Source organism: Thunnus albacares, chromosome 9, assembly GCF_914725855.1.
Source record: "Thunnus albacares chromosome 9, fThuAlb1.1, whole genome shotgun sequence".
Taxonomy (NCBI): Eukaryota; Metazoa; Chordata; class Actinopteri; order Scombriformes; family Scombridae; genus Thunnus; species Thunnus albacares.
The window spans coordinates 30,238,765-30,264,714 of NC_058114.1; the positions used below are offsets into that span (position 1 = coordinate 30,238,765).

At 41.0% G+C, this 25,950-nt stretch overlaps 1 protein-coding gene across 4 annotated transcripts in view; it reads left to right on the top strand.

The window, feature by feature from the left end:
* The first annotated feature begins 1,927 nt into the window (after positions 1-1,927).
* The window catches only part of LOC122988706 (pre-B-cell leukemia transcription factor 1), a 65,866-nt gene continuing 41,843 nt past the window's right edge, over positions 1,928-25,950 (top strand). For 2 of the 4 annotated variants that reach the window (XM_044361224.1, XM_044361222.1), the window contains exons 1-2: positions 1,928-2,957; positions 3,835-3,908. In XM_044361224.1, the coding sequence (XP_044217159.1) occupies positions 2,770-2,957; positions 3,835-3,908 (262 nt within the window). In that variant the 5' untranslated portion in view covers positions 1,928-2,769. Of the gene's footprint in view, positions 2,958-3,834; positions 3,909-16,376; positions 16,398-25,950 lie in introns of those variants that run through there. The other 2 variants (XM_044361221.1, XM_044361225.1) reach the window with 2 other exon arrangements.

The following is a 25,950-nucleotide window of genomic DNA, read 5'->3' on the forward strand; positions in this document are numbered from 1 at the left end:
ACTTACCACACTTACCATTATCCATCATACATATTCTGCTCCCAATTTACATAGCCGGTGCTTCACAGGAGCTCCTACAGGGAGAGTACCTAGCCCCAGGATTGCGCTGCAGCTCCACCTGAGGCTCAGAAGACAGTCTGAGATGTCACTGCTGCTACACCTCAAACTCATATATGCTAATAGTTGTACAGAGGAATTCCAATGGGTGCATCCCTGTTGTATAGTTTAAATTGTAAGGAAGAAAAATCTGCAGTTTAATATCAATCAAGAAATGTTTTTATTATGAATTAGACTTAATAAGATGGTACAATAGTGTTTTTATTGTATTCGGGAGTGTTTGCATATGGAGCCTGTCACTTATCAGGAGTTTCAAGTTTCAGAATTGAAGCATGAACAATCTGGTAGCTTTTCAATCTCAAATTAGTCTTTGAACATATAAAGGCCCTGAAAACCTATATTCTCAGTCAGACTGTCACTGTGAGTGGGTCCTATACAACTCTCTGCCAAAGTTGGAACAGTGTTGGTTATTTCAGATGTGTTTGTGTTTTTGTTTGTGCTCTTCTCACTGTTTTGAAATGAGGTGATGTCACATACTTCTGTGCAACAATCATGATTAAGCAACATTTAAAACAAACCCATGAGACGAGAGTTGAGACAATAGCCCGAATTTTTGAGTGTTCTCTTAATAAATAATATCTGACAATGTTTTTTTTTGCCAAACTTTGATTTCTGTTTATTTAGTCATAAATACTTAAAGATACCGTGTGGAGTTTTTGATTGGACACACATGCATTCACACTAGCACATCGGTGACACGATACACATTCCTGCCAATGATTTCACATTATTCTACTGATATACTCTGGCCAAGAAACGTAGCAATCAACCAAAGGGAAGAAGAAGATTGGTAACAAGTAAACATAGACGTAAACAATGCAGGCTTCAAGATGATCCAAAAAGATCAGCTTTGTAAAGGTTTTATGAGAGAGGAAATGCATTCAACATGTTTTTTGTTTTTATTAGAGCTTAAGGACACAATGTGTTTTGGTGAGTAACACTTGTAAACTTTGTTTACAGGAAAACTCCACAGGGCACCATTAGTGTTATAAAGTGATACTTAAAATTTGAAACCAGGCTTTCACAGGCTTTAAATCTATTCAATATGTAGCAATAATATATATTCAATTATGTGTTAACAAGCCATTTCACTATAACAACTGTATTTTTGTGAACAATGCATTGGTTACAAAGAGCCAGTGTCAGCTAGCAGTCATCAACATCTCATTTTACTCTTGTTTGATTTTAAGCTGCTCGCAACACAACACTGCGGCACTCTGAGGTATTTACAAACACTACGTTCCTTATTTTGTGTGTCACACACGTATACATCCAGGCTGGTGATTTGCACAGCACTGTTCATACTTTAGTTGCACACTGAAGCTTTTTTTTTTGCCCCTCCTCCTCTTCCTCCTCCTCTCTTCCCTCTGAATGGCTCTCAGTGGCGGAGGAGAGCAGCGGCAGTGAGGCAGCGCTGGGCCTGAAGGGCACTTTTCAGCCTGGCCAGACACACTCGGGCCTTGCTGCTTGGCTGCGCAACATGGGTCACCGCCTTACATTAGGAGGACCCTGCCAAAGTCAGCCAAGCGGAGCCCTGCAACATACCTGAAAATGAATGAACAAAGTCGATGCTCCACTGCCTGCTGCAACAAAACAAGCGTGTTTTACTGTCGGATTCTGTTTATCATATCATGTAATATCAACATGAAATATTTATGACATCACAAAGGTGTTTTTAGCAAGATATCTATCACTGGATGGATTTTTGTTGCCACAAATCTTTAAGCACATTATCTAAGCACTAATTTTAACAAATGAAAGGGCTGGCCAATAGTTTTGATTAGTGTACCTTATATCTTGGCACAGCATGGAAATGAAATGGTCTCCTGTGGAGCCAGTGGGGGCTCTTGCTGAGGTCAGAAGGGGAGACTAAAGCAGACCTCTTGTGTCAGCCACTATTATTTATTTGGAGTTCAGGCTCTATCCATCACTGTGTTGTCACTCTGTACCGTTTCCCTGCTTGTAAGGCAGCAGCCACATCTCCCAGCTTCTCCTCTGCATCCCACCTTTACAGTCCAATGATCGACGTTTCATGAGAGGCACCTCAAGGTGGGGCTAAATGGTCTTATATTCCCAATCATGTCGCGTAGGCGGAGTCTGACTCTCATGCTCCTTGCTACGCCGCTGCCTGCCCAGCCTGTACTGTACATGACAAAAGCAGGAGGATGGAGTGAGTGAAATAAATCCACACTTCTTATATCTCACAGCCACTTTTTTGTAATTTGGCAGGAAGAGGGGTTTTTGGATCACTGCGCCACATTACATGAAATCGTGTCCTAGTTCATGTTAGTAGTAGAAACCAGCAGCCTATCTCTCTTTTTTTTTACGCACACCCTACTCCAGTGAAGGCAGCAGCAGTTCAGATCAGATTTCACATTCAGCTCCGACCAGCTGAGAGAGAGAGAGCCAGAGAGCAGGAGGTCCGTTTCTCCGCTTTCCCACCTCCGATTCCCCCTCTCTGTTTGGCCAGCAGCGCCAGTAAAAAAAAAAAAAAAAAAAAAAAAAAAAGCCCCTGCGAGGAAGAACCGGGTGCGCGGCGCAAATATTAAAGCACCGCCGGGATTTTTTCCCCTCCTTTTTTTTTCTTTTATGTATTTTTGCAGGATTTCAGCAGCGAGAGCGCCACAGAGAATTAGATAGAGGGAAGAAGAGATGGACGAGCAGCCGAGGTTGATGCACTCTCACACGGGGGTAGGCATGGCAGGGCACCCCGGCCTGCCGCAGCATATGCAGGAAGGCACCGGAGGAACGGACGGCGACGGAAGAAAACAGGACATTGGAGACATTTTACAGCAAATTATGACCATCACAGATCAAAGTCTGGACGAAGCCCAAGCCAGGTAAAAGCTGTGCGCCGATTCAGCCTCATCTTCCGCTGTCAGGAGGAGGAGGAGGAGGCGGCAAACTAGGACCAATTAAAAAAGAAAGCAAAAAGAAAAATTTAAAAAATATATTTAAAAATTAAATTTACAATGCAGTGCAGTGTAGATGAAACTATAAATGTTACGCGCCTTGTGCAGCCTTGTACTAAACTGTGGAGAACAACGTTGGCATGCCTGCAAATCATAGTTTACTTCACATTCAAATAACTCAACATCCGAGCTCCTTAAAGAGAAGATAAAAGTGTTTGAATATGGCGTTTATTACAGTTACATGCCAACGTGTCGCTCACTTTCATCTTAACACCTTAATACAGTCACGCTCTATTTATTGGTCAACGCAAATATATTTGCGATTTTATTCTCTACATATGAAATGTAATTACTGAGTAACAGTCCACACTGTATGAACAAATGCAGTCTAACTTTCTTACTTATGATACATAATTCAAGATTTCATCCATATTGCGTTATCCACATTAACATGTCAAAAATTAAACATTTAAATGTTAAGTTTTTTAATGTAGTTGGTCAAAAAAGCATTTTATATCTATTATATAATATGATAACAGGAGAGTACATAAATAATAAATAAATGTCTTCATCAGTAACTATGCACACAGGTATAATGGATATAGGTTACAACAAAGAAGCTGCAGCACGTGTATATATACAGGTGTTTATTAAGTAGCTGTAATATTTGTGCCTGTAATTGAACTGCAACATGTAGTCAAACAAATATAAATTCAAACAATATAAGGTAACCTTGTTGTCCAGTAATTTCAGAGCTTGAAAACATTTTTAGTGGTTTGCTCATGAAGCCACTTTTCTGTTTCAGGAAACACGCTCTGAACTGTCACAGAATGAAGCCAGCTCTTTTCAATGTCTTGTGTGAAATCAAAGAAAAAACGGGTAAGTTCCTATTTATTCTGTGCTCTAATAAGACGACCTATACCACAACAACAAACACTGCACCGCTGTTGTCTTCATGCTTGCAAGACATACCGTAAGTCTCTTTAAACAGGTAGGATAGATACAATCGTACACACAGTATTTTTCACTAAAAGAACATAAAAAAAAATTCCAGAGAGGCACAGCAGCAGCTCTGTGTGGGCTATTTTATCATCAGAGGGTAAATTGCTATTCAGGCTAAAATTCACATTGGACAACCTGATCAGTCACAACACAATTCACCATATAAATTTCACTGACATGTAAGACATGTGTTTCCTCCTGTAGCCATAAAGTCTGCGTGTTTTAACTATTTTTAGGAACAGTGGACAATTACCTCAAGCAGTCCTTATCAATTATTGTGTCAAAATATGAAAGAGGGGTTTTTTTATGCTATTGTGGAATAATAGAGAGTATTGAGCAAAATTGTCACAAGCATGTTCATGTCTCCCCTTGTGAGTTAACTGTCAAGTCTGGTGAGCACGTCTCTTTCTATTCTGTATTGTGTGTCTATTAAAGCAGTTGTGAGAGAGCGTGTCAGCAGAATAATTGCTAGGAGAGAAATAACGTAACATAGGAGGCGTAAGTCATGTTTCCAAATCATTTTCCTGGTGACATTTTTGAAATTGGCACAGATAGAATTCAGTGCACTTCAGACTGATAGCGTGCATCTCATCTTTTATTTTCCTGTCTTCACACAGATGTGCTATAGGACTCTTCAAAACTTACACAGCTGAGATATTGAGTTGCCAAGGCATGGCAGTTTACCGCGAGAGGCAGTTCTTTCTGTATGTTTCACACTTATTAGTGCATGAAATCAAATGGAATGGATGGAGGATGAAGAAGATATTGTTTTCATTGTCTCCAAAGTTGCTCTTGCTCATACTTGACCTTTGTGGCGGTGATGACTGGCGCTGTTTATATTGTTTCTTGTGTGTGCGATCCCGACCCTCGCCTGGTGCTTTCATCGATGTTTTCATTGAGGTTTTCATTGAAGTTCACCTCGCTGCCTACCCCCAAGCCCGGCAGTTTATCTTGAATTGGCCACTGCCTCAGGAGAGAGCAGGGGGCCTTTTGAAGCCTGCTGGCTCGCTCTTCTTTTTTGTTGTCTTGGTAGGTTTTTGGAGGGGGAGTGACACAGTTATGCATAGTGTTTTACTCCCTGGCGCTTCTCGGAGTTCATCCAAAGTTCGGCTCTGCTGAGAGTACAAAGTAACTTGGACCTCTTCCTGCCTGCACACCCATTCTTCTCTCTTTCAGCTGGCAACCTAATACAAGGTGCAGCTTATGGAGCTTTACACAAGAGATATGGTGCTTGTCTTGTTGTAGACTTCAATTTTTATCCAGTTAGCTTTGTTGTAAGGTTAAGTGAGAAACCTTTGACATTTACTGCAATTTATAGTGCTTCTCTAATTCAGTTTATTTGGATGTTTAACTAAACATATTTTTATACTCTTCATACTATAAGTCCTCTCTTTGCTTTTGTGCACTTGCTGTCATGGCATAAAAATCATCACGATCACTACACAGTAATTGTGCCTCAAACACTGTTTCATCTTTACCAATCTCAACACCTCGGCAGTACTGTCAGGTTTAGAGTAAATAAAAGATGGAGTGTTAAAAAGATCCATGTCGACATAGCAAACCTGTCAGAAAAGTGTTTCTTTTACCTGCACGAAAGAAAACACATAATGCAGTGTCCTGTTTTCACTTCCTGCTTCTTGAGGTTCACTCATCAAATAGAGAACATACTGTATGACTGGAGTTGCACATGGACTTGATTATCAATTGTTTTCAATATTTTTTAAAAAATATTTTCCTCCTCCTCAGAGCTCAAGATGTTGTGAAGTTTACTGCCACTGGCTAGTTGGTACACACCTCGACTTAACTGGTGATATTATGAACTAGTATTTTTTTGATTACATCTCAAATAAAGATGCCAGTTCTGTACTGAACATCAATATTAAATGACTTAAAATTTTTAGAAGTCGCCGCTTGTTGCTCCCTCTGGTGGCTTTGTCTCCTTTAGAAATTGAGTTAAAACATACTTCATCTAGCTGACGAGGGTTATTAAATGTTTGACACTTCTTTCATTTTTAATCGTATTGTATTGTATTTCAAATTCAGTATTGGTTTAAGTTTTCGTAATGAAATTATACTTTAGTTGTGATAGCCTGGGTAAAGCCGAGTAAATGTTATTTTACTTTTCTAATGTATTACAGTTGGCAGTGTATTAATGAAAGAAGGTTTTATTTCTGTATACAAGACCTATTGGCCTTGATGGAAAGCTGAAAATGAATAAAATCATGACTTGGGAGAATTAGTTTGAGTGACTTACACCCAATTATTATTTTTACATACAACTTTAGCTGTTATTGACTTTGCTGTTTCACAAAATGTCTCATTTTCATTTTGTGCTATAACAGCTTTAGTAACTCCTCGAAGCTGTAGTTGTGCCACTGTAACTTTGTCCCAAGTACCATCTCAGTGTAGAGACAGTGTGTATCCACAGAGCTGCTGCTTGCATGTGTATATTTTCCATCCCTGGCTGTCCCTGGAGCAGCTGACAGCACCTGCAGGACACAATGCCAGTGTTGATCTAGGGCCTGAACTTCTGACCTACTCTGTGTATTTTTACTGGGATGAAGTGAGGGATGGCCAACAGAAATATTGTGCAGTATAAACAAGCACAATGGTGCAGCGACACCCGGGAGGAAAGGAGAAGGAAGGAACACTTAATTTAAACCAATGCCTCGATTTTTTTTTTCTTCTTTTTTTCTTTTTTTTTGACAGATTGGCTTAGTTTTCACACAGTTTCATTCCAGGCATATTTTGGTTGTCTTTTTTACATCAAAGGAATTCTGTTTTTCAGACGCTGCGCACAACTCTGTGTGTGTGTGTGAGTGTGTGTGTGGCATAGTGCATTCCCAAGAAGAGATGAAGCATAAAAATATATTGAATCATATTAATTATATTACTTTATGTGTCCAAAATGTGGAGCAAAGGTAAAAACAGCTGTAGTTTTGGTTTGTCTGTGTTACCGTACAGCCTAGCAACGCTGGTGTAATCTATTAGGAGAGGTTCTCACAGAGACTTTCCAAAAGTATATCCAAACAATTTGACTCTGCTGCTATTAGGCCATGATATCAAATAATATGACGCAGCTTCATCTAAATATTCTCACTCTCTACCCATCCGTTTATCTATAAGAACTGATATTTTTAAGGTGGACTGTTTTCTTTGAGTTTTCACCATCAGTTTTTTATGATTGATGAAAAGGCCTCTTTAGATAAGCAAATGCTTGACAAACTGATTTGGAAAATGAGCTGCCTTGACCTCTGTAAACACTTCACCAACATCATAAATCTCTAGCAGTGTCAAACAAAACCAATCCTTGACTGAGCTGCTCAGTAAATGTACTACTCTGACTTGCTGTTTAATTTTTTTCCTCTCAACCTCAACAAAAGGCCAGCTTTCTTGTGGCCTGTGTTTGTATAGTGTAAGGTTTCAAGCCTAGGGGATCCTCCATTTATAAAAATGACTAGCCGAGTGATGTAATGTTATTTTTTGAAGGGTGAAAATAGGGTGTTTTACAGAGGGCAGCCGAGTAGTGTTTGACAGGATGAAATGAGCCAGAGGTCTGATTATGGAAGGTGCATAGAAGCCTACACTAAATTGACTTGTCAGTCCATTCAGATGTTTGGCATCTGCCTTTTTGTATTACAGAGGCTGAACTGAGCTCAGTCCTGCACGTCACTGAATAAACACTTTGAAGCAGACTGGTTTGATTTCAACTTTAACTTTAATACAGTCTAGTAGTTGGGGCTTTGGTCTGTTGGACAGACAAAACAAGACATTTGAAGATGACCCCTTGGGCTCTGGGAACTTTTGATTGCCATTCACATTTATATAGAGCTGAAACAATTAGTCAATTAGTCAGTCAACAGAAAATTAATCTGCTATTAATTTGATTTTTTTTTTTTTTAGCAAAATTGCCAAACATTCACTTCTTCCAGCTCAGACAAAACAAGACATTTGAAGACATCACCCAGGGCTTTTGGAAACCGTGATGGGTACTTTTCACTATTTTCTGATATTTTATAGAACAAACAATTAATAGAGAAAACGATAGGCAGACTAATCAATAAAGACAATAATTGTTAGTTTCAGCCCCACGTATATAGATTAAGAGTAGGCAATTAATGTGTTAATGGAAAAAATCATTGACAGATTAATCAAGATTGAAAACAATCAAGTAGGGTGCAGCCATCCATTATCAGTATCAAGATTCAAGATTCCTTAATTGTTACATCCCATTATACAAGTACAGTACAAGATTAAAATTCTTGGGTTTCGTCTCCTTTCCATTGCAGTAGTAAAAAATACAATACAATAAAAATATAAATAATATGAATAATGTATAGTGTGTGTAAAATGCTGAGTGTGTGTACAAAAAATAGTACTAGAAAAGTAGTACTAAAAAATACAATAAAATTAAGATATAAATAATATAAATAATGTATAATGTGTGTAAAATGGTGTGTGTGTGTGTGTGTGTGTGTGTGTGTGTAATAAAATAGTACTAGGAAAGTAGTACTAAAAAAGACAATAAAATATAAATATAAATAATATAAATAATGTATAGTGTGTGTGAAATGCTGTGTGTGTGTTGGTCCTGCCTTAATAAATGTGCATATATATATATATGTATATATATATATACATATATATATATATATATATATATATATTTAGTTGCATGTTTTTGTATGTTTCTGTATGCACAGCTACGTCTGTGTGTGCGTGTGTGTGTGTGTGTGTGTGTGTGTGTGTATGTGTGTGTGTGTGTGTCACAGACAGACAGGCAACAGGCCGTTAGTGTCCATTATTCATAAACCTGGTTGCTTGGTGGAAAAAACTGCTTGGTGGAAAAAAGCCTGCTGGTCCGGGCCTTGAGGCTGTGGTACCACTTGCCAAACGGCAGCAGCTGAAACAGTCCGTGGTTGTGGTAGCTGGGGTCTTTGATAATCCTGTGGGCTTTACTGACACACCGTCCATTGTGAATGTCCTGGATGGAGGGAAGCTCACATCCACTGGTGCTTTGGGCTGTCTGCACGACCCTCTGCAGTGCTTTGTGGTTGAGGGCAGTGCAGTTCCTATACCAGGCAGTGATGCATCTAGTCAGGATGCTCTTGGTTTGGGTTTGGCATGGAGCCCAAGACCCGTAGGATGTTGGGCCCATGCCAAACTTGAAAGAGGCATTGCTGTGCCTTTTTCACCACATGGCCAGTGTGCTCGTCCCAGGTGAGGTCCTTGGTGATGTGAATGCCGAGGAGCTTAAAGCTGCTGGCTCTCTAGACCCGTTGATGGCGAGGGAGTCCAGCCTCTCTCCTCTCCTCCTGTCGTCCACAATCAGCTCCTTGGTCTCATCGACGTTGAGCGAGAGGTTGTTCTCCTGGCACCATTGTGTCAGGTTGTTGACCTCTGTCCAGTAGGCCGTGTTGTTGCTGTCATGTCATTGGCAAACTTAATTACTAAGTTGGAACTGTGCGTGGCCATGCAGTCATAGGTGTACAGAAAATAGAGGAGGGGGCTCAGGACACAGCCCTGAGGGGCTCCTGTGTTGAGGTGCAAAGGTGCTGGAGCCCATCCTCACCACCTGGTGTTGACCCGACAGGAAGTCCAGGATCCAGCTGCACAGGCTGGGGTTGAGTTCTAGGTCCCTAAGCTTGGTGTCGAGTCGGGAGGGGACCATGGTGTTGAATGCTGAACTGTACGAACAGCATCCTCACATAAGAATTCCTCTTCTCCAGGTGGGTGAGGATGGTGTGGAGAGTTGTGGCTATAGTATCATCTGTGGATCTGTTTTGTCGGTAAGCAAATCGGTGAGGGTCCAGGGTGTGCTACAGATTAAGTCTTTAACATGCTTCTCAAAGCATTTCCTCCCTATGGGAGTGAGGGCAACAGGATGCCAGTCATTTAAGCATGTTACCTTGCTTTTTTCGGTACCAGAACAATGGTGGATAACTTGAAGCTGGAAGGGACCACACGCATGGAAAGGGAGAGGTTGAATATGTCCATGAACACACCAGCTAGTTACGCTGTGCACGCTCTCATCCCCCAAACTGGGATGCCATCTGGCCAGGCCACTTTGTGAACACTGATGCGCTTGAACAACTTGTGCATGCCATGACCAGAGCGTTGGTCGTGTTGGCGGTGGTGGGGGTTTTCTCCGGGAGGTTGGTGTTAACAACCTCCAAACGGGCGTAAAAACTATTCAGCTTTGTCCAGGAGAGAGGCAGCGACGTTAGCTGCACAGCTGGGTCTCCCTTTAAAGTCCAATATTGTGTGTAGTCCCTGTCTCATACTACGTTAGTCATGACCACTTAACCCATTTGGCCACTATGATCACTGTTGAGGTTGTAACTGGCTTTTTTCCCTCCGCTATCTCTTCGGAGGCGAAGGCAGTGTCACATGCAGCTCGTACAGTACTTTTTATCCATGGTTTCTGGTTAGGATACACCTGGACTGTTTTTGTGGGGACAACACACTTCCTTTGACTAATTCTGCGTACTTGATATAGTCATCTAATGAATCACGGAACATCTCCCAGTCCACGTGATCAAAACAGTCCTGTAATACAGCATCTAATTGGTCAGACCAGCGGTAGATCATCTTCACAATGGGTGCTGTTTGCTTCAGCTTCTGCCTACAGGCTGGCATGAGCAGGATGGAGGAATGATCCGATTTGCCAAACGGAGGAGAGGTTTGAAGACATTGCAGAATGGAGAGTAGCAGTGATTTAGTAAACTATCTCCCCGTGTGTTTACATCAATGTGGTGAAATTATTTTGGTAATACTTTCCTCAGAGACTCTTGGTTGAAGTCCCCAACCACAATGAAAGTGGCCTCTAGGTGCATGTTTTCCATGTTGCTGCTTTTCCCATACATTTTCTTGAGTTCCTGGTCCATGTTGGTTTGTGGCGAGATGTACACAGCTGTCCCAACAATAGCTGGGAACTCCCTAAGCAGCCAGAATGGCCAAAACAGGAGCGTGAGATATTCTAGGTCTGGGGAGCAGAACAGCTTGAGGGAATGAATGTTGAGGGAATGAATGTTCCAAGGGTCACACCAAGCATTGTTGACGACGAAACATACACCCCCTCCCTTGCCTTTCCCAGAGAGTTCTCTCGACCGGTCCACACGAAACACAGAGAACTGCGAGGGTACGATGCCGTAGTCTGGTATCTCTTCCGACAACCAAGTCTCTGTACGGCAGATGATGTTACAATCCCTTGTTTCCTGCTGGAAGGGGATCCTTGCTCTCAAGTGCAGAGCTTGTTATCCAGGGATTGTTCGTTGGCTAGCAGAATGCTGGGAAGTGGGAGTCGGCTGGCACGACACCTCAGCCTCACTGGCATCTCGGCTCTTCTTGCCTTCAGCCATGCCTCTGACACGTTCATGGTAACACTGCTGTGGTCTTTGGGTCCTCAGCTTTTCGAGTGAGCAGGGGGTCCCAGTGGAGAAAGTAGCTAGCTACTCTAGAGGTGAAAATAATGCAAAGAAAGTAAAATAAGCAAAGATTTGTGAGGTCAGTGAGGTGCGCAAAACAAAGTGGCTATATTCAGTACCATCTTGTTAAATATATTGAAAAATAGTTGAATATCAATGAATCTGACGATTCTTTTCTCAATTTACTGAATAATTTTTTGGGTTAGGGTTAGGAAAGTAGTGAAAGATTTTTTCACTCTTGACGTTTTCATACGGCTTGCCAACCATAGGTCTAAAACCCAAAGACATCAAATTTACTATTACATAAGAGAAGGAAAGCATCAAAACCTCACAATTTAGAAGCTGGAACGAGGAAATGTTTGGTAATTATGGTTGGAAAATGACTGAAACAATTTATTAATTATCAGAATGATTAATTTTCCGTTGATTGACTAATCCATTCATCAACTAATTGTTTCAGCTCTAATTATTAGTTGCAGCACTTATCTGGTGATACAAGTATGGGACTTCTTTCCTATCTTTATTCAAGCATGGTCTTTCAATTTGAGAGCATGATTTATTGATTTCACATTTAGATTTTGTAATTTTTTTTAACCCTCAAACCCTGCCCTCGCACTGAAATAGTCCCTGCTTGCGCTTAGATTTGCTTTGCTTCTGCTCAAACTGTATGCTTGCACACAAGGATATTGTTGCTTGCACAGATTTCCTGCTCCAGCTTCAGCCCTTTTCCTCACACTCAGGCTGCTTCTGTGTGCTGGTGAAACGTCTGCTCTCAGATTTCTCCTCTGCTTTCTGATTTTTTGTGCAATAACTGACAAAATTTCTCAACCAATAGAATGTCAGGTGTAGTGTTGACCGATGAAATGATCCCCTACGTCCCTTACTTCTTAGAGCGTCCTGTATGGGTGGTTACTCTTTAATCGCATTCATCCACTCCCACCCTCCAGGGCTTTATTAAATGTACTTCCCTTGCTTTCTTGTACGACTTTTGGAATCAAGGACACAAGCGCACAGAAGCAGCCTGAATGCGAAGAGAAGGGCTGAAGCTGGAGCAGGAAATCTGTGCAAGCAACAATATATGTGAGTGCAAGCATACAGTTTGAGCAGAAGCAGAACAAATCTAAGCGCGAGCAGGGACTATTGGAGTTTGAGGGAAAGCATTACAAAATCTGAATGTGAAATCAATAGCTCATGCCCTCAAATTGAAAGACCAAACTCTTCAATAAAGATTGGAAAAATACCTGCATAATACAGAACAAAAAGAAATTTTTTCCACATGTTCAGGATAGCTAATTGGTGCTAATCATTATTAAAAAGGCATCTTAAGGAGTATCCATAATAACTAATTTGTAGGGCTTGTTCATAGTCAGTGTAAGTGTAAACCAGCAGGCAGTGACAGTAAATGTTACCTTCGATGTACAGTAGATGTCTGCTCTGATAGCGAGCGTTGTGTCACGGGGCTGTGCCTCTCTCGGCGGACAGAGAGACGACTCTTTAATACGTGCTGCTTTTGTCTCCCTCTTATCCTTCCTCTTCATTGCTGATACAGCAGCATTGAGGGGGAGAGAAATGCCAAGCTCGCCACCACAGCTGTTTCCCCAATCTCTCTGCTTAATCATCCACCGAGAAAGAGGAAGAGCTAAAGTCTAATTCTGCTCAGAGGATGTAGACAAGTGGGGAAAAATGTGTTTTGATTAACCAGCATAAGGCTTGTACTGAGTTTTTTTTTTTTACTGTATTTGATGCAGAATCCTAATCACAGAATCATGAGTGAGTGACAGCATTGTAAATGGTGAGTTAATACCATTACAGTATAGAACAATGTGGTTACATTATACATTATGCAAATTGTCAGTCACCTAATTGATACATGTTAATCATATTAAGGAGCTTAATTATAGGAATCTTACTGTGCTGCGTTTGTTAATTAACACTGACATCACATGTACCAGGAAAGTGATCTATTTTTTTTTCCAGAAGTTTCTCTACCATGATAGTCTCCTCTCATCCTTGTGAAAAGCAATGACTATGAGCAGTATATCATTTTTATGTTTTTAACTGATATATTTTTCCGAAGTTTCTGAACTGATTAATGTTTTTTTCCTTCTTTGCTGAAGGCCACTGAAATGCTGTTTGCAGAAAAATTACATTTAGCTCCGAGCAGCCCTGCCAGTGTGGAGATTACAGAATGAAGGCAAGATCCAAGTAGACTTGTAAAAGAGCGCGGGCCTCAATCTTTTACCTGAATGTCGACTCCTGTGCTCAATGCTGAGAAACGATTGCTTAAATATCACTGTTCCGCCATTTACCTCGTTCAAGGCTCTCTTTGCAATCTCAGTCCCTGCAGGTTTGGTCTGCCTTTTTTTTATACCGGCCTCCTTAATATGTTACGAATTTAATCAAGTCTGCAAATTTGTTATGCACGTTAAATTGAACATGCAATGGCACATTTGAATGTGGTTGTCATACCAACCCCCCAGGAGTTCATTTTCCATAATGTAGTGTTTGGAATCTCATTTCCTCCACTCTCCCCTGCTGCTACTTGCAGACGCCACCTCCAGGCTTCCACTGTATGTTCGCTATGAAAGAGGCTTGGCTTCCACAGCTTTCAAACACTGGAGGGAGGGAGAAAGAAAAGAGAGAGGGAGAGAGAGGCCTCTCTCCACGTAGTGGAAATGACACAAATTAATATACACTACTTAAACCAGACCAAGATTAATGGTTCCCTTTCGCTGCAGCTTAGTCCCACTGTCAGTTGCCGGGTGCTCGTTGGACAAAATCAACACTAATCAACATTTATTCCACTTTTGCCCTGGGCTCTCAGGAGTCTGGCAGGACTGCATGCCCCCCCCCCCCCCCCCTCCTCCTCTCTTCCCTCCCAGCAATCCACCCCTCCCTTCGTCCGTCTCGCTACGCTTTTCACCTCTCATCCAGCTCCTCCATACATCACCCTCCTCACACCGCTCGGCTCCTCAGAAGAGAGTGCGCCCCCTCCTATCAGGCCACATTAGAGTCATGATAGATTTTCTCTTTTCATTTGCATCTGATATTTAACACAGCAAAGCAGTTGCTCTGTCACTTTACAGTACAAGTGTGTATGTGTGTGGGTATGTATGAGTGTGTGAACACAGGCTTTTGTCCGTGTATGTTTTTGAAGCAGTCGCTCCAGTCAGTAATTTTATCTTCACTCAGTCGCCACTGCATTATCAGAAAGAGGATATGCATTTGCTGTTTGGTTCTGAGTGTTAGATCAACCACTACTGGGAAAGTGAACTCTAAAGTCCTGCTGTAGAAAAAGTTATCACATTTTCTAAACAACTATAGGGTTTATCCTAAAAGCATGCAATGTTCAATTTCAATTTAAATCAACACTGTATATCGTAACTTTTTTTTTTTCAATGACTGGCAGTAATGGCATCCAAAGATCCACTGACTCCTCTCTCAGCTAATCAGCCACCCTCCTCACAGAGAAACATTAAGCATTCCATGAAGGCTCATAATTGGCCGAGCTAATGCAGGCCGCAATTCCACTGCTGCTACTCATCTCTTTATCATTCCACCAGCTCCGATAAAAACACGTTCAGAGAGATAATTATTAAGAAACAAGCCTGAAACTAAACAGTGTCTATATCTTTGCTGTAGATGTGAACGTAGTTTACATCATTCTTGTAGAGAAAAAAAGAAGGAATGCATTACTGAGTCATATCCACTGTGATTATGTAAACAGAATATATAATATGTTTTCATTCTTATCATTATTATGACTGCTGTATGTCATTTTTTACAACAGAAGTTCGTCATATAACGTAATTTATGAAAAATATTATAAAAATACATATTTTAGTAGTAGCTAATGATATCTCTAAGTAGTTTTAGCCAACTTTGCTAACAGTTAGCATTGGAGCAGAGAGTACTGAAGCAGCAAACAGAAGTTTCTGTTTCCATCACCCTTCTCTAATTCCATTACAGTTATGCAGTCAGGTAATTTTTTGTTTTGAGACTGTATCATGCGTTGTTCTGTGTACAATGTCGCTAGCTTGCTAAAAAAAAAAAATAGCAGAAAGTTGGTTGACAAAATGAGATTTGACTCAGGAGCTTCTTGAATATTTTTAAAAATTATTTGTAAAATGTAAGGCTGTTTGCTGACGTAAAATAAATGTAAACTGACACTGACACACTACACGTGAATGAACTACACTAATTAATTAATTAATTACTTTTTGTTTTCATTTGTTCAATTTTTTTGGGGGGGGAAGTTGCATCCCTTTAATCTGATATCTATCCCTGATTTCTACAATTTTTTTTTAATTATTTTTTTTTACATTCAGATTTTCATTCTTTCAGCCATTGACTTAGTCACTCACTTGCTCTTATTTAGGGAGCTGGATGTGCTGGAATTAGTCCCAGCATGCACTGGGCAGAAGCCAGGGAAACACCCTGAACTGGCAAACAATCCATCACCGCAGTTCAGATTTTATTACTGTCCAATAATCTGAGGTGAAATCCCTCCTGCAACTGTCTAAGATTTTGAGTTTTGCTTTGTTCCTCTCTGAAGATGAAATTGTGCAAACAGCTGATGCCTCTTTTCCTACTTTGCCAAGATATTCAGCGCAGTGTTGTCCATCTTGTAGGATTGCTTGGCCAGAGGCATTGTCATGGCACCAACTGGCCTCATTGAAGTGACACTGAGTGCTTTGTCAGCTCTGTGTCTCAGGTGCCAACCTGCGCTTCCCAAAATAAACTGTCATGCAATGTGGCAGGACAGAAAAATGTAGAAGGAGCATGTTGGGGCCCTGCGCCCCCCTGAAAGGAAACAAATGTTCCATAGCAGAAGTGTATTGTGGTTTTGGAATCCTTCCCAGCGCCGACACCAGCGACATGGTGGGGAACTTAAAACATGGAGTGTGATCGTCTGCACCATCAGCAGGGGTCACAGCAGGTGGGATCACAGATGTAAAACTTGGAGTTTCTCTACATAGCCTAAAGTGTCATTTTTATTTATTTTTAAAGTGATTTCATTCCACTGTGGACCTGTTACATTTTGACAGCTCTTTGTTATTTGCAGACATCCTCCTCCAGAAATAGCTTATGCTTACTGTAGTTAGCTCCTCTTCCTGTTTTATAAATGGTCTGTCATTTTCTTTCTGTGGTGCAACAGTACACCAGGAGAGAGTAAACGGAGGATGTGCACTTGGTTAAAGTCACTTTCAGGCTGATGTCAGGAGGCTGGAAGGGGTGAGCATGTGGAAAGTCATATGCGGAGATTCCTTACCGACCTCCAAACTGTAACCACTGGACGTATCAGCCCTGTTGGGTTTGGCCCTGAGTGTGTGATTCCTGTTAGATCTTACTGTGGCCTGTGTGCTCTATAGCTGCCATGACATTTATATGAGTAGTGGACTGAAGTAAAGGTGGTAGTCACAAAGGCTTGAAATGGAAGTTCAGTCTTCACCTCCATAATGAGGGACCAGTAGCTAATCATGCAGACAAAGGAAAGGGGTCTGTATCTTGGCAGTGAGAGAGGTGAGCACATATAATGATGTTTTACTAAACATGGACAGCAGAGCTCAATAGGTTGTGATTTTAACAGTGTTTCAGTGTTTTCCTACTTTTCTATGGGTTCATTATCCAATCCAAGTGGAGCAACAAACAACATTGTTAAAACTGTACACCCGTTGAGTGCTGAAAAAATCATATTAAAATATGATACTGGATGCTAGCCATATTACCTTACACATAAAACTAATTCAGTTTTCGATTACACTAAACAAATGAGAAATATGAATGTTAGCTGCTTAGCTAACATTAGCCAATGTTATAATTTCACAGACATAGCTTCTGTTTAGCTTTGAATGTCCAGGGGAACTCTGACTATTATTTACCTTCCACTAGTGTTAGCTGTTGGTCAGTACTTAACTGTTATCTAGCTACAACATACAATACAGAGCTGGAAAATGACGCACGACAAGCTAACGTTAAAATCCTTTTTTGGCCTTGTCACTTTGTCTTTTGAACAACAAACAATCCCTGCTAACCTTTTAAGTATCAAAGGTTTCTCTCTAACAAACCCATGCAATGCATGTTTACTAAGTAACAGTCAAGATTTTAATTCTAAAGTTAGGATAACTCACAAAATAAATGTTGATGAAATGTAAAAATGAGAAGCCAGCTAACAGCACTGATTTTACCCTTTATTTAGGTTGTAGTGACAGGACCTCTTATGTGATCAAACCCTGTTTGAATAACAGTACTGCTGAAATGCTTAAGTGACAAAGCAGTTTATTGATGGACAGAAAATTGATCAACATCAATTCTCATAATTGCTCTATTGTTTAGTAATTTATCAGGCAAAAATGCCACTTGCTGTTTCCAGCTCCTTATATGTTAGTATTCTACTTTCCTCTGTTTTATATAATTTTAAATTGAATATCTTTAGATTTTGAACTATTGGCTGGACAAATTGTGATTGGCATTTTGAAAATTTACAGCCTTAACACTTGGTTGATTAATCACAAAATAATCAGGAGATGAATCACTACTGAAAATAATCATTGTTTGCAGCTCTGGAAGCCAGCTGGCCAGCCTGTCATTGCTATTCCAGCTGATGAATTCACATTGCCTCTGCCTCTGCTGTAAAAAGATTGTGTTGATAAGTTAATATTCTGACAACAGAGATGAGATAAAGAGGTTTTAGGAGTTTGGAGGATAGCGTAACCTTGATAAAATGCTCATCTCAGTGACATTGATTTTCACCATCCATCTTCATCTGATATGAAGTATGCAAATGGTGGCATCGGCTGGGAGTGGAGTACAGTGCTGTTAAATGGCCATTTCAAATGTTCTTTGTACCGTGCTGACTTCCAAAAAATTCACTGTCAGCTAGCTCATCACATGCTGAAGTCTTTTTGGAGACACTTATCCACCTTTATCTTATATCTTCCACTATTTTTTCCACTTCTACCCACCCTCTCTTCCCTCCTTTTTCTTCCCTTCCCCAGTTCTTCCCTTCCCCTCTCCTTGCATGCCATACAAATTAAATACTGACAGTGTCAGAACGGCTACTCATGAAATATTAACAGCTTGTAGAGAATTTTACATTGCTACATTTCTCTTCATTTTTAACTATGTCAGCACAGGCGGTGGAACATTTATTTGTGTGAGTTCAGGAAGGCTATTACTCTACCAGCTTTTTTTCATGTTTTAGATGATATCCATCAACCCTCTTTCCACACGTAGGCTAGTCTGTTTCACCTCAAATATCTTTCCCTCGCTAATGGCAGCGATAGAATATTCCACTGTTGTACCTACCGCCTGAACATGGGCTCTAACTATTTTCTACCCTGGCTACACAAGATCTGGTTTGTAACAAGGTGTTTATTGCCTTATAAAGGTAGTAATTATTCCTTTATGGGCAGGATAAGACCAAACACATTGCATTAAACAGCATATGGTTAGTTGTTAAAATGTCTGCAGGGAAGGTATAACCTGAAATGCCTGTTATAAACAATAAGTCCAATTAGAAGCTGCCTAGTATTAGTGTTCCCAGACATAAAGGGGAAACTGCGAGAGGCATCACGCTTCTCTTATTAATTAATTCATTTTTTTTATCTCACCAGTGTGAGATAAAAAAAAAATCTGGTCTCCAAGCTCATTCAGCTCAGTGGGTGGGGATGGCCCCTCTCTTTCTGCCATTTTGCTGGATGGCCCCTATAAAGATGGAGCTGTCAGTCATCTACAGGCTTCCCAAGTCCTGTGAGGCAGCGTCAGTTCTCACTGAGGGACTGGAACAATGACTTCTGTTGTCACACATGTGCATTTCTGTGGGCCATTCTGTAGACAGTGTGTTACCCTTTAATTAAATTCATCCTTTCAGTCTGAATGAAGCACATAGGGGGAGGAACACAGATGATGACTGAATATAGCAATGCAGAGTCAGGTCATTTAGATCTTGTGACTTGGGGGCATTTTTTTAAAGAATAATTGCAATTTATTACAGCTTGGGTTTTTTGAGTTTTGATCATCATTTATTTCAGTTTTGACATTGTACTAACCAAAGTAACAGCTGAGATCTGGAAACATGCCAACATCGCTAATGTCCAGTGGGACAGCAGTCAGACAGTAAGACAGGTTGCAAACAAGCCAACAATTTACCAAGAATTTCTACTTTTTTTAAACTTTATTTGGAAATAAAAAGGCAAGCACAGTAGGTAAACATTAAATCAAAATGTCGGTCTGTAAACAGCAGGTTGGATGTTTACAACAGACAGCTATGGTAAGAAATTTATTGTTCAACTTTGGTGTTTCTTCCAAGTGAGCTTGGCTAACCTGGAGGTTTGTTCAAAACATAACAAACATATCGTCCAGATCTCAGCAGGAATATTGGTGAGTGCAGTGTTCACCAGAATGATTACCAGAACTTTGAAAATAAGTTGTAGTAAATGAGAATGAACCTTTAGGGTTTTAGACCTACGAAGAATAAAATAAAAATAATTGTACTCGCATTTTTCACATATTTTCTTTCACAATTGTAACACACTTTAAAACATGCCGAGATAGGAGTGGGCCATATGGATAAAATCCTCTGTCATGGTGTATGATTCTATATTGTGATATTGATATACTTTATATACAATATATACTGTATCCTGGCACAGTAAATTTTCTAGAAAATCAATTGAGAAGCTGTCTGTGTATGAAATAACAAGACAGAAATGTCTCTTTGCTATCCTAAGAAGTTCTACAAATAACAAATCAGGGTACTTTATCACACTGATACAAAAATCTAATATTGCCATAAAGCAGTCCCACTCATTGATCTGCAGAGTTTTACAGAGTTGTGCTAGTGTTATACTTTACACCCAGATATATTAAAGATATTCCTACCATAGTACAAATGGTATGGAAAATCCTCTGACTCACAGTATGTATTGTCACATCATCCAACTTCTACCTGTTGACAGTTCTGTAAATCAAAGCAAATCAGCTCCCTTATAATTACAAAAATACAGGTGTAGAATATTCTTTCTGTGATTGCTGTGTTGCTGTAAAAAATAAATGGAGGAAAACTAGTTAATGAGGTGTATCCTCCTGTCTTATCATATGTGGCTGGGGCTTCCTCTCCTCTTGACTAATGATGATGTGTGGCACAGGTAGCTGTCAGCAAGGCAATGATTAATTAAAAGGAAAACTAGGCCAATTTGTCAAATTGTTCTAACTGTGGTCAGAGAGCAAAGCTGATGCCTTCACACCCTCCACTGTACCTAGACATCCATAACGTGTTGGGTTCTGCAGCTATTTGTGAGATGTCTCATCAGCTCCGGGGGAGTTTTTATCGTCGTCTCTCTGCTTAGACTGTCTCAACACAGACCCGATAACAATTAGGAGGCGTCTGCTTTGGAATGGGGCTCAGAAATATGAGCGTGCCAAGCGAGGTTGACATAATGAACAGATGCAGCACAGAGGAGAGCAGCTCTTGTGTCTGCCGAGTTTGAAGTCTCAGAGAAGCATGCAGCCTTTTGCCACTAACATACAGTTAAAGCTGCATTTGATTTTCTGTGTTTGTGTTTTGGAGGTCCATCCATGCAACAGTGATTAGCATTGTTGTGAAGCCAGTGGCTCACAGCGTTGCTTTCACTGACTGAGGCTTCTCAGCTGCCAGCTGTGGGTCTCACTGCAGGCCCAGTGAAGAGAGCAGAAGTCTTGTTTGTGTTGGACTGCAGTGTTGCTCCCAGCATGCAGCCTGGCCCTTGTCAGCGGCCCTGTCATATCTGTCTCGGCCCTGTCCCGACAGCCAACCCGGGCTCCCATGTCACAAAGGCGGGCTCGTCCTAGGAGAGACAGGTGTCAGCAACCCACGCCCCCCCCCTCTTCTCACTCGTCCAGGCAGATGCCTGCTGCGACGGAGCCACATATTTGAAGCTGAGCAACTCGGAAAGAAGGGTCATCTCTGCCACCCATTCACAGTTGCCTTATCGCAAGAGACCGAAGCTCTATCAGCGTGTGAGAGCGCCTGTGTCAGATATGGAGCATCCACCAGAGGAGACTGTCCCAGTCCAAGAGCATTACAGACTGGAGCTGCATCCTGACTGACTGACACGCTGACTGACAGCTTTATTGTGTCCTTTGAGGAACGGGGATGAAAGGCTCTCATGAAGAGGCCTTACAAACACAGACCATACTCAGTCATGCTCGGGAAGAATTGCTTGTTCCTTTGTATGCATTGTTGTTTCTTTGTATAGAGTCCACGTCTTTTAGCTGACAACACTTTTCTAATTGTACAAAAGCAGCCATTAAGGAATCTGACTCGTCATACTCTGGCTACAAAGCTTCAGCTCCAAAGACGCAGGAATTGAGGAACTCTTGTTAGCTTGTTAGCTTCTTTTCATAAAGAATTCCTCTGAAAATCGTTTAGCTTTTATTCAGGATACAGTAGATGCAGTCTATACAGTTGCTACTACCATTGACTTTTTGGATACAAGCCAAGCTATATGAGCAACTGTGACCATTAAACCATGCTGGCAGTTTCTTCTTTCATCATCTTTTTTTTATTCATTCTTAATAATATTTAAAACGGTTTGGCTTACGAAATACCACATACATCTCTATCTTGTTGCGCAAACCAATTTTTATGAAACAATAGCACCACTATTGCTATTACAGCTAATTTTAGTTACAAATACATTGCATTTCCTATAGCTGCTTCACAATAGAAGCTAGTTGTTAGCTTGTGGAAAGCTTTAAAGCGAGCCTTTGGCCTCAAGTGACAATTACGGGATATGGTAAATACTAAATCATAGTGTAACAATAGCACAAAAAGAGAGGAGTCATAAAGGCTCCGCAATATCAGTTACATCGCAATGTCTGTCTAATGTTTGCTAACATTAGCAGCCATAAGCTACTGGTCATACCAGTGAGGCCATTGCAGTAAAAACTCTCAGTATATTGAATTAAGCAATGGTGTGTTTTTGTTGATTATTTCAGTTTTCATTTATAAGAGAAAGAGTATGTTATTTCTTCTTTCAAAAGTTACATAGTTTTGCTTTAAATGTGAAGCAGCAGTAGCAGGTAACATTCGGTTTCCATTAGCAGTAACTTCACAGCAAATACATCTATATGGAAGCATCAATACGGCTCATATCTGTTACATAGATAGATAAGTATAGACATGCAGGTGTGGAACAAAACTCCAACCACAGAGATCTAGTTACAAGTAGCAAAAGTACTTAGAGATGCGTTACTACATGTGGCAAAGCATTTAAAAATAGTGCTTTTTCTCTAGTCGCTAGCACAACCTCACATGAGTCGAGCCAATGCAATGTATGTAATCCTGCAATCCTGTCGCAGCAAGAGTTGGTGTTTGAGACTCGGGGCATTGAACAACACTTGTAAAAATAGCTTTTGGATTTTTCAAGTAAAGCTCAAGTCTGAAATGCTCTTTTTTTTCTTTTTTAACAGCTTCACTTTACAACATGTTCTGTATATGGAGAGACACAGAGAGATGCTAAAGTCCCATGATTTTAGAAGCAATTTGTCCATATTTCGCTGCTGTTCTACCTGCCAGTACATGACATTTTTATTCAAAGAATTGACATGAAAGCCAAATGACTAATGTCCCCTTTTCTCTCTTTCTGTCTTTCATTCCTGTCTTCATACTGTGGCTAGCATTCCTATTTTCTCTCTGTGTGTTATTTTTGTAGTGATCTAAATTGATCCACGGTGAAGCCGGACAAAGATTGCTGTATATTTAATGTCTTTCAGCAGCCACATTAAGAGTGTTGTTTGTGGGGGGGGGGTTGCTGTGACATTAATAATTTAATTGCTGTCGTGTATCTGAATGCTGCAGGAGCGCCAAGTGATGGATATTTTTAATGATATGAAGAGTGAAGCCCAGAAAGATCAATGCCAGCACACACACACGCTCAGTGTCTGTCAATGTGAATCGTAGGGCCTGGTGAGGATGATTGTGCTCCCACACTAATATTGTTTTGGTCCATAAGCCGTCTGGTCTGGTCTTACGGGCTTAAGGTCTCCGGCCCAAATGACTCTGTCCCCTTTGCTGGTGCTGTCAGAACTGACAGTCCTCATGTTTATTTCATTTTGCGTCTGGGCTGTCTCGTTTCCCTATCCTCCAATGTCATTAACGCTGCGAGCCAGGACCCTGCAGTGGCGCGCCTAATGAATTCCTCTGCGGCTCCTCACTCCCCACCTAGTTACCCCAGCTCAAGGTGTCAAATTAAAACAGCCTGGGAAAAGAGAGAAGAAACTGTTCTAGTATGTACAGTACGTGTGTATGTTTGTCTCATTGCTTGTATGTCCCTCTCATTGCATTATTTATTGTGTTTAGGGAAGCGATTTGTTTGAAGTGGTTAGGATTGTGACAGTGTGGATTTCCTGACCATTGAGAACAAATGAACAAAATGAACTTTTTATCTTTCAATTAAATAATTAGTCAACACCAAACAGAAGCACCTCTCTGCTGTAGCAATGAGTTTGATGCGAGCGATCCTGTAAATACAAGAGCTGCTTGTGATGTTGATTTGCTGCTTTAACCTCCTTTGTGTGATTATCATGTGTTACTTGATGAAGAATAGTTGCTTTCAACATTTGGGATCTCTGGGATGATTTGGGGAATGAAATCAGCAGCAGTGCGGATGCCTGGGTGACTGTTAATTGTGCTTATTTAGATGTCATTGTGATAAGCGTAACGAGGCTAGACATGTTATTGAGCTGTGAGGCTGCAGTGGGAAAGCAGATTTCTTACATTCATCCCTAGCATATTCTCTATGATGGAGCCTTTATGTTGAGTGTTTATGATTCTGGGAAATATACCGTGTGAATAACACTGTTATTGTTTAGAGTCTGATCATTTTTACATTACGTACTTTTGTTAAAATAGCAATCTTTTTGTTCTACTTTTTTCTACAGGCTGCATATAGGGGTTAAGTGAGGCCAGTGCTATGTTTTACAGTATATGTCCATTTCCCAGTGGAGACCTTTCAGAAATGACCACAGTGCTGCTGCTACTGGAGTGTCAGAGGAGCAGGCCTCCCTGTGTGGCTCTCTCTCTTTCTCTGACAGCACCGGAAGATGGAAAATGGTGTCAATCAATTCATCAGAGCAACACGGGTGGCTGTGTAGAGAGGAGAGCTGGGGGCGTGGTAATGGCAGCGTGCAGGAGGAGCGCAGCACATGATTATGGCTCCCTGCTGCAACTATTTCCCCTCACCGCTGTAGCTGATGCTGCAGTGCCTTAATGGACTGATTGACTGTACACCCATCGGTGCACGGCTACAAAGAGTCCTGCGGAGCGTCCTCAGAGGACCACAATGGCAAATTGTTGTCTTGTGGGAGTGTGTGAAGGGCCTCCTTCTTAGCAGCTTCACAGTCACAGCCCTGTTTTGGACCATGCTTGTTAGACGGAAAGAATGTGCTGCGTTAATTAAAGATGTGTAAATATGCTTGAATGGGCCACATCTTCGCATTAGGGGAGATTTGCGGAATCAGCGCTGTAATATATTTTAATTAAGGATTAATTAAAAAATAATGGGGATTTTATTTTGCCTGGCAGACTGGGTTTGGACATGATTCTGGCGTCTGCTGTGAGCTCATCAGTGGAATATTGAGCACTTCTCCTGCTTCTCAGGAGCACAGGGAGACTCTCAAGGTCTCTTGAAAACAAAAGCTCTGCCCTCTTCTTTTTGAAAAAAAAAGAAGAAAGAAAACAGACATTTACTGTGGGAGGGAGTGGCCAATGCGTTGGCTTAATTAAATTTTTTTCTACACTAACCCCCCCCCTCCCCTCATCCTCACCCTCACCCATCCTCTTCTCTCTTTTTCGGCTGGCAGAGCAGCAGAGTGGCTCTGAGACACGGAACACTAGTTGTGCTGGCAATTATGTTAATGGGATGCTATTAGGCCATGATTCCGTATGAGCGATCGGGGAGAAGAAGAGCCCCGGCGGCAGAAAATGATAACGGAGCGTGCGCCTCGTTGATACCGCTCCAGCAGGATCATTTGCATAATGAACCCTCCCCACTAACGAGGGGTGTGGCCTCAACACTGAGCTACTTAGAAAGCTTAGGAGTCGCAGCATGAGGCAAGCTGACAGTGAAAGCACAATGTGACAAAAAGATTCATGGACTTCACTAGTCGTTGCAAAACCCATTTTGGCACAAATGTAACTGTAGCATGCAAATTCCTCAGTTGGTTCCTTTGCAAACTCAGTTTAGAAGCACCTCTCGGTGTACAGACATGACAATGCAATTTCGTAGTTGTGCACTCTTATCTTGAACAATAAATGAAGGAATCTCCATATCTTGGACTGACTAAAATCAAACGTGTTTTTGTCGCTTCTTGTGTAGTGTTGGCACATATAGCAATATTGTTATTTCTGGCAGCTATATTTTGAAATGTCTTCTGTTCAGAGTCAACATTTTGCATTCCATGTACAGCAAAACACACACACACACACACACAGACGTGCACACATTCAG